General features: G+C 44.1%; 1 protein-coding gene across 3 annotated transcripts in view; it reads left to right on the forward strand.

Moving 5' to 3' along the window:
* LOC130161221 (disco-interacting protein 2 homolog C-like) overlaps positions 1 to 12,684 on the forward strand; it is a 45,884-nt gene extending 33,200 nt beyond the window's left edge. For all 3 annotated transcript variants that reach the window (XM_056364336.1, XM_056364335.1, XM_056364337.1), the window contains 14 exons: positions 76 to 156; positions 601 to 724; positions 841 to 962; positions 1,188 to 1,299; positions 1,835 to 1,944; positions 2,375 to 2,505; positions 3,500 to 3,668; positions 4,642 to 4,812; positions 5,319 to 5,380; positions 5,469 to 5,526; positions 8,161 to 8,235; positions 8,634 to 8,808; positions 8,934 to 9,057; positions 9,322 to 12,684. In XM_056364336.1, coding sequence (XP_056220311.1) covers positions 76 to 156; positions 601 to 724; positions 841 to 962; positions 1,188 to 1,299; positions 1,835 to 1,944; positions 2,375 to 2,505; positions 3,500 to 3,668; positions 4,642 to 4,812; positions 5,319 to 5,380; positions 5,469 to 5,526; positions 8,161 to 8,235; positions 8,634 to 8,808; positions 8,934 to 9,057; positions 9,322 to 9,574 — 1,767 coding nt within the window. In that variant the 3' untranslated portion in view covers positions 9,575 to 12,684. The remainder of the gene's footprint in view (positions 1 to 75; positions 157 to 600; positions 725 to 840; positions 963 to 1,187; positions 1,300 to 1,834; positions 1,945 to 2,374; positions 2,506 to 3,499; positions 3,669 to 4,641; positions 4,813 to 5,318; positions 5,381 to 5,468; positions 5,527 to 8,160; positions 8,236 to 8,633; positions 8,809 to 8,933; positions 9,058 to 9,321) is intronic.
* Positions 12,685 to 13,044: the final 360 nt, after the last annotated feature.

Consider the following 13,044-nt stretch of genomic DNA (forward strand, 5'->3'; position numbering starts at 1 on the left):
AGGAAGTCTGCTGTAAAGAAATCAACTTTGTAATAAAAAAAAAAATAATAATAATAATAATAATGTGTTTTTCAGTTCCTGTTCCTGTCTGAGGTTCTGCAGTGGAGAGCTCAGACCACACCAGACCACGTCCTCTACACCCTGCTCAGCTCCCGGGTAACCACACACACACACACACCACACACACACACACACACACACCTCCTCTGCTGCCGTCGCAGGTTCCTGCCAATAAAAACTTTCAGAATAAAACGCATAAAATGTTCTCATTAAAGGTGGTGTTGAATTTTAGCAAGAAATTCCACAGATTAGCAGTTTAAGAGAATTTAAGAAATTGGAACCAAAGAGAACTAAAAACTTTTAATTATTAAATAAGAGAATAGAGAGTAAAATATCTGTATATTATTATAATAAATAAGATACAGCTCAAGAACCAGTGCACAGGATCTGAGCTAAATGAGATTTCAAACTGTTGTGAAAGAGTTTAACTGTGTGTTTGACGGCGAAATGTCTTTTATTTTTCATCTTATTTTATTTGTTATAAAGAAAAAACCTTTAACACCCTTTTCCCCTCTCCTCCCCTCCCCTCCCCTCCCCCAGGGGGCGGTGTCCAGCTCTCTCACCTGCCTGCAGCTGCACAAGAGGGCGGAGCGAGTGGCTGCTCTGCTGATGGAGCGAGGAGGTCTGCAGGAGGGAGACCACGTCGCTCTGGTCTACCCACCAGGTCCGTGACGATGATGACGATGATGAAGCACAGTCTCATTTACAGAAGCACATCTGGAGGCACACCTCTCACCCTGTGTGTGTGTGTGTGTGTGTGTGTGTGTGTGTCTCCTGCAGGTATAGACCTGATCGCGGCCTTCTACGGCTGCCTGTACGCCGGCTGCGTCCCCATCACGGTGCGGCCCCCTCACCCTCAGAACATCTCCACCACCCTGCCGACCGTCAAGATGATCGTCGAGGTCAGAGGTTCCTCTGCGACACGTTTCATTCACATCAGTTCACAAACTCGACCCTGAGCTTCAGCAGCTTTTAGGACAGAACATGATCTTTATCAAACCGTGTCTCCGGTTCTTTTCGCCCGTCTCTGACCTGCTGGAAAAAAGACAAACAGGGCAAAGAAGCTTTAAATTAAATGATCATATTAAACGTATCCCTCTTCCTCCTCCTCCTCCTCCTCTCTCCAGGTCAGCCACTCGGCCTGCGTGATGACCACGGCCGTCATCTGTAAGCTGCTGCGCTCCAAGGAGGCCATGGCCACCGTGGACATCAGGAACTGGCCTCCTGTCCTCGACACTGGTACTGCAGCCTCTCGAACTCTGACCATCACCATGACAACAACATGCCAAACCCCCCCAACTCCCAACCTGACTTCACCTTCACACTCAACTGAAGCACATTTACAACCTTATTTGTGCTGCACCTTTAAACATTTTGCATATGTTGCATCCCTCCAGTAATAATCTAATTTTATACTTACTTCCTTATTTATGAAAGAAATAATCAATCACACAAAAACTTTAATTTTGTTTTACTTTTTATGAAGAAAGAAAAATGTGTATTTGAACTCAGGAAACATCCACCAGTGTTTCAGAACATTTTGAAGGAGATATTTTATATTTAATGTGTAAGAAAACGTCGACCACACCGGGACATCTAAAATTTATTTCTCTGACTGCTGTAGTAATATTGTGGGTTCAGCCTGAGGTCAGTGTTTCTGAAATGAATGTAACTGAACAGACTGTCCTCTTGAGTGTGATAAAACTGTCTGTGTGTGTGTGTGTGTGTGTGGTGTGTGTGTGTGTGTGTGTGTGTGTGTGTGTGTGCGCTGCAGATGACCTGCCAAAGAAGAAGCCTCCAGCTCTCTATAAGCCCACCAACCCTGACGGTCTGGCCTATCTGGACTTCAGCGTGTCGACGACCGGCATGTTGGCGGGAGTTCAGGTCAGCTCAGCGTTAATCCTCGTCTCTCCGCCCCAAACCGCTTACAGCCTCTCATCCGGCCGCCCGGACCCGCTTCCCTCCTTATTTCATGCATTCGTCACTCTCTCGCTCCTCAGGGGAAATTTCAGCCGTCAGCGCTGCAACAAACAGAACGCAGTGTAGAAACGTACAGGAAGCTTTATATGTAGTAAACATCAGAGTCAGGGCGGCGGCGGCGGCGGCGGCTTCCCCCAGAGACACATGTTCGCGAGTGTGAAACAGAAACCTGAAGCCTTTTACAAACAGTTTACAAACCAGACAAAAGTAAAAGTTTGTTTTATTATGAAAAGAAAAAATAATTTCCTTTGATTTCTAAATGAAGAAAATTGAGTTGTTCCTTGTCTGTCTCCGTTTCTCCGTCTCTCTCTCTCTCCTTGTTCCCGCTTTCCAGATGTCCCATAATGCCGTTGGAGCCTTCTGTCGGTCGGTGAAGCTGCAGTGTGAGCTGTACCCGTCCAGGGAAGTGGCCATCTGTCTGGATCCCTACTGCGGCCTCGGCTTCGTCCTCTGGTGTCTCTGCAGGTCGGTGCAACCTTTAAATGCGTCCCCGCCCACTTGCACACCGCTGCACCGTGTATTGTAGTGAGTCTTAAAGAGGTGCTGCACCGACACATGCAGACTCTTTTGTTCTGTCTGAAGTTAAATTATAGACATAAAATAAATATATATAAATATAAATATTTAAATGCACATGTAGCCTCCATTTTCTCCTGTAATAGTTGCAAAAATTGTGAAATAATAATATAATTTAAAAGAGGAAATGAATAATTTTTTCTCATATTTATTGCTTAGCCATTTTTGTATTTTGTACTCTGAATAATTTATGTATTTTTTAAAAATAATTTATAATATTTCCGTCCGCCCTGCCTCTCACACGTCTGACACCCTCGCCTCGCTCTGAAGGAAAGACTGGAGGCTATTAGAGCAGCGGCGTCCACATACTTTTGGCCGTATGGTGCGTGATCTTTAGAGAGTCACTACTGGAAACAGAGAGAAGCGGATCGCACTCATCTATCATCGCGCTGCGTCTTCACATCGCAGGCGGTTGCGCCTCGTCTTCTCCTCTCGTCATGATTGATGTCGGAACGTCGTCTTTTCCTCCTTTAATAACTGGAACACAGATTCACCGCGCTGATGTTTATCCGTGATGCTCTGAAGCTCCACTCTCTTTAAATCTTAAATCCTGGCTCCAGATCTCAGGTCTGGATTCTTTTAAATTTCCCCGCTCATAAATTCTGAACTTGGCGAGAGCGGCTTCTGCTGCCGAGCGTCGTCTAAATAAAACAGGCTGCAAATCACCTTCGGTGTGAGAATCTCTCAAGGAGGACGAGTTATATAAAGGATAAATGTTCATTTTATTGCATGTAATCATTAAACAGCACCTTGGTTAGATAATGTGACAGTACATTACCAGCTCCTCAGCACTCATCTGTCGTCTGGCGCTCCTGTGAGTGGGTGTAACCAGGTAAAACGTCCTCCGGCTCTCATGTGTATGTGCTTTTGAATTTCTTTGCAGCGTGTACTCGGGCCACCAGTCCATCCTGATCCCTCCGGTGGAGCTGGAGTCCAACCCGGCGCTGTGGCTGCTGGCCGTCAGCCAGCTGAGGGTGCGAGACACCTTCTGCTCCTACAGCGTCATGGAGCTGTGCACCAAAGGACTGGGCCTGCAGACCGAGGCGCTCAAGGTCAGCACGGCCCCGACACGAGCCACGCGACCAATCACATCTCTGACAGTCCGTTTTCTCATATTTACACCTTTTTCTGCTTCAGGAAATTTCACAGGAAGATTTTATTTACAACAGTGTGCAAAAATGACACAGGAAACATGTAAAAATTATATATAAAACCTATTATAAATTTGAATAATTACATATATTGACATACATTTGTGTTATATAAATATATATCTTCTTTCTATAGACCTTTCATGTTTAAAATGAATGAGAAATTAATAAGAAAAACATATATAAGCATATTTAAATTAAATATATATCATTAACATACCTGGATGCAACATGTTTTACAATATAAAAATACATCATAGATATTTTTTAATACATTTACAAATACAGATTTTCCTATGTGTATTTCCTGTCTGTTATAAATTACATATATATAAAGTATAACTAAATTATATATTATATTATATGTGATAATAATATGGTTAACATATATGACATCATCCTGTATATTTCAGTCACGTTCTTCCATCAAAGCTCAGTTTTCTGGACAGATCACGACTGAACTCTGGTTTCCTGACCAGCGTTTGTCTCGCAGCCAGCCTGTCACTTTTCCCACAATGCATCAGGTTCAGGTGGCCTCGGCACAGACTCTGCCTCTAAGTGACTCCGCTCCTCTGTAATAAACTCTCACTCGGTCTCTGCCTGTTCACCCTGAGGCCGTCGTCTGAGCGCCGGAGTCACAGGAGCGTCTGATTGGAGGTTAATTTAAGTGATTATCTGTCTTTAAGTCTCCATGGAAACTGAAAGCTCAGGCCGAGAAGTAGACGGGTTCTTTACTTACTGGCTTTTTTTCTTTTCTTTTCACAAAACACTCGTGAGACCCGTCGCTGACAGACACGGCGCCGGGCTCTGGGGGGGGGGGGGGGCAGATATGATAAACCATGTGATGACATTTTCCTTCCTGTGCGTCGTCCAGGCTCGGGGTCTGGATCTGTCCCGGGTTCGGGCCTGCGTGGTGGTGGCGGAGGAGAGGCCCAGGATGTCGCTCACACACTCCTTCTCCAAACTGTTCAAAGACCTCGGCCTTCACCCGCGATCCGTCAGCACCGCCTTCGGCTGCAGAGTCAACCTGGCCATCTGCCTGCAGGTGAAATATAAAACACCCGCCGGACTGTCGATGCTGCGGTCCGACGGACCCGTCGCTCTGCAGCTAAATCGTCTGCAGCTGCGTCCTGAAGCTTCACGGCCTCATAAATACTTTGAATTTACATCTTCCAAGAGTCAAAACTGTTCAATCACTGGTATTTTTACAGGCGAGAAATCAACCAGACGTCTTTTTGTTTGAGTATTTGTAGCTTCTCGTCTGTTTTTAGCCTGAACATCTGTATGTTTTTAGCCGATTGTAAGATATTGTCAGTTGTGTTTGAATTACATTGTACATGTAAAAGGAGACAGGAGTTAGAATCAGCAGCAGTTATAAACTCTTCATGCGACACATTAGTTTCTAATGGTTTTGAAACTAAATAAATAAACTTCATCTCTGCAGAAACCTGTGCAGCTGCAGCTGATATAGAAATCAATCTATGTAAATCTAATATATATATATATATATATATATATATATATACGTGTCTGCGTTGTGATTGGCTGCAGGGCACGTCAGGACCGGACCCCACGACTGTGTACGTGGACATGAGAGCGCTGCGCCACGACAGGTACGTCACTCTGACCCGTCACCCGTCACCTGTCACCCGTCACTCCAGACTTCCTGTTTCTCACATCGCCGTGTTTCCTGTGTTTCAGGGTTCGGTTAGTGGAGAGAGGTTCTCCTCACAGTCTGCCGCTAATGGAGTCTGGCAAGGTGAGCGGGATTTACACTCACATTTATATCAATCAATCGATCAATTAATCTGTACTTATATACGGCAGCTCTTTTCATACAGGTTTTAAAAAGCTTTAATAACATTAGCAAACAAAAACAAACACAAGAACATTTATAAAAAAGAACAAAATACATTTACAACATAATTACAATAAAATAAAGTAACTAATGACTAAAAACCATATTTAATTAAAAGCCAAGCTGAAGAATGTTTTGAGTTTACGTTTAAATATTTAAATTTAAAAATGTGGCTGCACCTGTAACCTCTCACGTCGGTGATGTCACAGTGTGCTGACCACGCCCCCACAGGGCACGCACTGCTGAGCATTGAACTTGAAAATTTAAAGTTTCATTTCTCCACGTGGGAATCGCTGACGCACAACACGCCACCGCTCACAGCGAGGAAACGGCTTCTGAAGCCGCTGTCAGTACAAACAGAAGAGTCCGGAGCTATTTCTGCCGCTCTCCTCCCACAGTCAGTGAGTCAAATCAGACGGGCAGGTTGGAGTCCGTGGACATGTGGGCGTCGCCGCACATTTACCAGAGAGACGCTGCTCAGACCTGAAAGGTTCAGATCTTATTCCTGTCGCTGAGGAGAAGGGAGGGGAAGGGGGAGGGGGAGGGGGGAGAAGGGAGGGGGCAGAATCGGCGGCCATTGGTCGTGAGCATTTATGCGACACAGACGACCTTGAGAAATGTCGAACCAACAAACAGGAAACCGAATTAAACCCTTACGTGTAAAATGGTAACAGGTGTTTACACCAGCAGCGACATGTGCTTCACTCCTCCTTCCTCCCTCCTCCTTCCTCCTTCCTTCCTTCCTTCCTTCCTTCCTCCCTCCTCCTTCCTCCTTCCTCCTTCCTTCCTTCCTTCCTCCTTCCTCCTTCCTCCTTCCTCCTCCTTCCTCCTTCCTTCCTTCCTTCCTTCCTCCTTCCTCCAGCTGCAGCTGATGAAACCAGGAAATGTCCCTAAAAGCTTTTTTAGAAGCCGTCTCCTGCAGCAGAGGAGACGAGTCGTCACTGAACACCGGCTCCTTCTGCCTCTCCTCACATCTGCCGCTTTAATCCAGGAGCAAATTGCATTGTACTCGTCTGATCTCTGAGCAGCACTTATTTCAGTTTCATTACCGATCTCTTAGCAACTAACTGCCCCTCTTCACAGCGAGGTCGGCGGGAGTCATGACGGCGCAGCTCAACGTCTAAATATAAAGCAGTTCACCGTGAATCGCATGAATTCATCGTGACTGATTGTAATTGTTGAGGTGGAGAAGTTGTTTATGTCTTACCTGAGTCAGCTGTTAACGGCTGTTAACGGCTGTCGATGACTTTAGGTCCAGTTTGACCATCAGACGGAGGCGTACATCTCCTGAGAATCCTCTGTCACCTTTGTTTCCTCCATCAAGGAGGTAAACAGTAAATAAAGATGGACTTGAGCTGCTCCGCCGTTGCCACCTTGGCAGTGTCTGACTCCGCCCCTAACTTCCAGCCAATCCAAAGAATGGACAAAGAGGTGGAGCTGTGACTTCGGTGCATGCATACGCTCCCCCACCTGTCACTCAAAGAGGCCACGCCCTCAATCCTACATAACGTTAGTTATGTAGAATTAGTTTATTTTAACATGGGAGTCTATGGGGACTGACTCACTGTTGCAGCCAGACTCTAGTGGTCGTTAGAGGAACTGCAGCGTCTGTTTATTCGTCAGCAGGATTGCACAAAACGTACTGATCCGATTTACATTGAACTTGTTAAAGGGCCGGGTCATGGACCAGGGGAGAACCTGTTCAATTTTGGGGCAGATGTGGATCATTTATTATGAATTCTGAGTCTGGTGAATGTTGTTTGATATCGAGCTGGAGAACGGTTAATAAAACAAAGATTAAATGCTCTTTTTGCAAAAAAAGGTTTTTAATATATTAGTACAAGTCTTCCAAACGGGGGTTAGAGCCTGCTGCTCGTCGAGCCTAATCGCCGTGGAGATGGGACACACAAAGGGGAACATTAACTGAAATAATCACATGGAAGAGCCTGAGAACAGGAGGGAAGTTCGAGCCTTTGAAGCTGCACACGGGAAATATGAAAGTGTCTTTTCTTGGAGCCTGATGAGACGCTCCTGTCTCTTCTACCCCCCCCCCCCCCACACACACACACACACACACACACACACACACACACACACACACACACACACACACAAAGACAGGACGTCATGCTTCAGAGCCGGTCATCGATCAGCGAGCAGTTTGACTCACTGTATGTGGGAGGAGGGAAGAGAAGAACATGTCGAGCAGTGACTCCGTCCTTTTCTTCAGAGCTTCCTGAACACAGTGTTTCTCTGTGGCGCGTGGACAAGTCTCAGTGGGCGTGGCTGGGGTGAGCGGGGGGGGGGGGGGGGGGTCTCTAACTTCTCTTATTAAAACTAACAAACTGTGACTCCTGGGAGAAACGAAGCCGAGAGCTGACGCTTTCATTTAAAGTGATTTGTTAAATGTAAACAGCTGCGTCTATTTTTGGAGTCGTATTCATGCTGCAATCAAAGATGTGAGTCAGAATGAAGCCGTAACCATGGCGACTGATTTTCTTTTTTAACATGTATGTACATGGGTTTCTTTTTTAGATCCTGCCCGGAGTTCGAATCATTATCGCCAACCCAGAGACCAAAGGACCGCTGGGAGACTCTCACCTCGGAGAGGTCGACACACATGAACTTTCTCTTTCCCCTTTATAAATTGTTCCTTATCTTTCTTTTTTCCCTTTGTATTTTTCTTTTTTCCCTTTTTCTTTTTGTGCCTATTCGTTGCATTTTCTTTCCTTTCTTTCGTTTATTTCCCTTTGCTTCTTTCCTCTTGCCTTTCTTCCTTTCTCTTCGCTTCCCTCTTTTCTTTTTGATTCTTTAACGTGTTGTTTCCTCCTCTTCTGCTTCCTTCATCCTCTCCTCTAAAAATACATTTATTGAGCTGCCGTCTCCGTTACGTTTATATATTTCCCTCCAGTTTATATGAACACTTCCTCTTGATTGACGTTGATCTAAATGAAATCCATGTGGAGTCTTTCACTCAGACGTTTTAACCCTTCGTCTCCCTGCTGCAGATCTGGGTGCACAGCGCTCATAACGGCAGCGGCTACTACAGCGGTTACGGCGAGGAGGTTCTCCAGTCCGACCACTTCAACTCCAGACTCAGTTTCGGGGACACGCAGACGGTCTGGGCCAGGACGGGTTACCTGGGCTTCCTCCGCCGCACCGAGCTGACCGACGCCAACGGAGGTTCGTTTTCCCCTCTCTCTCTCTCTCTCTCTCTCTCTCTCTCTCTCACATTCCCTCAGCTCGTTCTCTCTTCTGCTCCAGCAACAACAACAACAACAACTGTGGTTCTGTGTTCTTCTGCACAGAGAGACACGACGCTCTGTTCGTGGTCGGCGCTCTGGAGGAGGCCATGGAGCTGCGGGGGATGAGGTACCACCCCATTGACATCGAGACGTCGGTCATACGTGCACACAAGAGCATCATGGAGTGGTAGGTGTCCGGGACTCTGCAGAGCTCACGAGCCTCTGTTAGCTCCTGCTTTTACTTTGACATCACATCTTTGTGTCCGGTTCAGTCTCAACACTCACATCCAGGTGTGTCCAGATGTTTGCAGCTGTCTGATAAACCCTCAGTCATGAGATGAGCTGGTGAAGGAGTCAGCCGTGTGTTTGAGCTCATTGTGGAGTGTTGCCGCCCCCTGGTGGTCAGACACGTGACCTGCTGACGAGTCAAACGTGTGTCTCTCCCCCTCAGTGCCGTCTTCCCCTGGACCAACCTGCTGGTGGTGGTGGTGGAGCTGGAGGGCTCCGAGCAGGAGGCCCTGGACCTGGTTCCCATGGTGACCAAGGCGGTGCTGGAGGAGCACTACCTGATCGTGGGCGTGGTCGTGGTGACGGACATCGGCGTCATCCCCATCAACTCGCGCGGCGAGAAACAGCGCATGCACCTCCGCGACGGCTTCTTACAAGACCAGCTAGACCCCATCTACGTGGCCTACAACATGTAGCCTGAGTGTGTGTGTGTGCGTGTGTGTGTGTGTGTGTGTGTGTGTGTGTGTGTGTGTGTGTGTGTGTGTGTGTAGGAGAGAGAGAGAGAGAGCGAGCATGCGTTTGTATGCCGTGCATATCGCCGTTGTTGTTCATTTATTTCCCAAAATCAAGATGTACTGTATTTTTGAACCTGCATATGGTGTGTGGTCTTAAGTCGTCCGTTTTCTTTTAAAGTCGTTGTTGTGCCGGTTGGTTGATTGATTGACTGACTGATTGATTGACTGACTGATTGATTGATTGCTCAGTGGTGGTATGACCATTTTTACACCCCCGCTCAGTCTCGTGACCGTTACCAGGAGCTCGTCACTGTAGAAAGCCTTAGGGGAACACTGTGTGCGGGGCGGCAGCTCCGCTCGTCACACCAACCGCCGTTTTTCAGAGGTCGTAGGAGGTCGAGGTAGAGAGAGAGAAAAACAGTAGAGACTGTATTTGACGTCATGTTTTACTGGTCCAATCGGAAACTCCCAGATTCGTGGTATTATTTCAATTAGAACAGGGGCAGCCAGATTATTGTAAAAATATAAATATTGTACATAGACATAATAATCTATATGGAGAGGTACCTAAAACACAATGAGGTATAGTAGCCCCTGTATGCAGCTCTCTCCACCCGCACCCTGTGTGTGTGTGTGTGTGTGTGTGTGTGTGTGTGTGTGTGTGTGTGTGTCCATCTGTCTGTGTTAATGTGTGACAGGGACATTTTATCTAGTTTCAATGTGAATTCGACGCGGATTTCAAAGAGATTTTAAACATTTAGACAAATAAGAAAAATTTTATTGGGACTAGAAAACGCTGAAACCAGATGTGACCGGTCCAGGAACCGAAACTGAAAACAAAAAAAATAAAAACAACAACAACAACAACAGCTGGACATTTGTTTCCAGTGTCTGTGTTTGTAGTTAAAGATCTTCGTGCCTCCAAAAACCGTCTTGAAGCAGCTTCTTGTAAATCTGGTTTGGTTTTTGAAAAGCTCGTGATCATCTGACTCTTTCTGAACCATGAAGGAAAAATATTTTTTAAACTTGTGGTTAAAACAAACCTGTTAAAAAAAATAAAGAGGAATTCAAGTTGTAGACAAGATGATATATTTTAGTTTTTATTTTCAAGCTAACGATGGACTGTAACATCTTACAGGCAGATTTATATTATATCTTTATTTTAAAATTTCTTGATGCAGTTTATTTAACAGGCGTTCATAGTCACTCTTTTATTTATTATCTAGTCTCCTGACAATATGAAAAACTTTGGTTTCATCCCTTTAAATTTAAATTTTCAAATCACGAAATCTTGGATTATGTTGTTATTATTATTGTTTTTATTTCCTCTGTTTCCACCTGTTGAAGTTTTAATGTAACTTCACTGTCAACAAATCTTTTCTACACATTCACAAACTTTTAATTCCTCATGTAGAATTTCTTTTTGCAGGTTTATAAATATTAAACCACAGACTTTGAAGCTAAAAACTTTATTGATTTGAGCCTGTAAAAAAAAGTGAAACATCTTATTAATTCAAAGCAAAAACAATAATTAATGATAATCTTCCTCCTTCACGTCAGTCAGTTTCTGTGTGAAGTTCAGGCCCTGAAACGTCCAAAGCGTCTCAGAAGCAAAGTGCACTGTGTGTATATAGAAGAGAAAGACAGAATATTATTAGTATTTAAAGGGAGTTGAAGGGAGACGCAGTCATGTGACTCCCGGACGGAAGTGAAGCGTCGCTGCAGCTGCTTCACGTTCTGACGCAGCCAATCAGAGACGAGAGAAGCAGTCGCTCTCAGTCCAGATGTGGAGTTAACTGCAGAAACATCTGGAGAAAGTTTACAGAGAGAGAGAAAGAAAAAAAAAAGAAGCTCTGATTGTAGCAATAATACCCATAAGGCCGTTCTTCACTGTAGCGACTCTTCATCATCTTCTTCATCATCAGCTCCAGATTTGTTTATTATCAGATTGTTTTTTAGTTTATAAACTACAGTTTTAATAACTAACGATTTATAGAGTCATTTAATATAAAAACCAGAGTTTCTTCTTTTTAACTAAAACACATGTTGATACTTTGGATCTGAACTACAACTAAACTTAATTATTCCTTTTATTTTCTTCAGTCACAAACACGTCGCTTTTCTTTTGATCAGATAAATAAAGGAAGAAAGTAAAGAATATGGAAGGACTTTTATATTTTTTCTGACACTGAAAAATCTCAGTCTTTTTCTCACCAAAACAAAACAAAAAGCGTCTTCTTCATGTTTCCGTGGAGACGTCAGTGAAGAACGTCCTCTGGGCCTTTGTGCACTAACTGAGAATCATATATGAGATTTAAGATAAATAAGAAACTATATTAAAGTTTTTAAAGAAATCAGTTTATCCCCAGACCAGCTGTAGAGATCAGCACCTGAGCTGTGAATTATGGGAAATAATACAGCTGTCAGACTGACTGACTCTGCAGCTGCTGGAGAAAAACTTTATTCATTCATGAGCAGTGCGTCGTTTGTTTACATCCTGTCGATAAAGTTTCACCTCATCCTTCTTCTTCTTCTTCTTCTTCTTCTTTGTTTCACTTTTATCATCGTTTGTCTTTTTATCAGAAGGAAAAAAAACAACTTTATGCATATCAGAGGTTACCTAGCGCTTGTTTGGCTATTTTAGCAGTTTGGGTTTGTTGGTAGCAGCGTAGCGGTCATGTTTCAGTCCCTGTGTGTGTGTGTGTGTGTGTGTGTGTGTGTGTGTGTGTGTGTGTGTGTGAGAGAGAGAGAGAGAGAGGTGGAGGACGTTCGATAAGAAGGAGGTCCCATCAGAAACCCAGAGGACTCGTCTGTGTGTTCAGGGCTGGATGGGAGAGAGACTGCATGGTGTGTGTGTGTGTGTGTGTGTGTTTGGGTGCGTGTGTGTTAGGTGTGTGTGTATGTGTGTGTGTATATTGTATGTAAATAGTGTTGATTTTGTACGGTACAAGTGTGTGTGACTTGTTTTGTACACATGATAAAAAGATTAAATGACACTTTTATAAGAGCCTGCTATTGGCTCACCGTCACACTATACAGTGCAATAAAGTGCTTTGATTGGCTAAAACTCAGACTAGTCCTCATTATTATTATTATTATTATTATTATTATTTATTTTATTATCATTATCACATGATTGGTTCGTGCTGCTGCAGGAGTTTTTGTCGTCACAGCTGAACTGTCGAGTCAAAGGAAAAGATGAAATGTGTAAAATATTCTTTCAATATATTACATTTTTTTTATTGAAAATCGATCAATACAAAGAAACACACTATATAAACTTGTATCTGTATCAATTGAGAAATTAAAGGATAAAATAACCAGACAGGAGAATTTGTTTCAGGTTAAAAACCTGATAAATCGATGTTTCATTACAAACATGTAAAAAATTATATAGAAAACAAACAAGATCTGCTGATTGATTTGCAAAG

The sequence above is a fragment of the Seriola aureovittata genome, chromosome 20, assembly GCF_021018895.1.
Source record: "Seriola aureovittata isolate HTS-2021-v1 ecotype China chromosome 20, ASM2101889v1, whole genome shotgun sequence".
In the NCBI taxonomy this organism is placed as follows: domain Eukaryota; kingdom Metazoa; phylum Chordata; class Actinopteri; order Carangiformes; family Carangidae; genus Seriola; species Seriola aureovittata.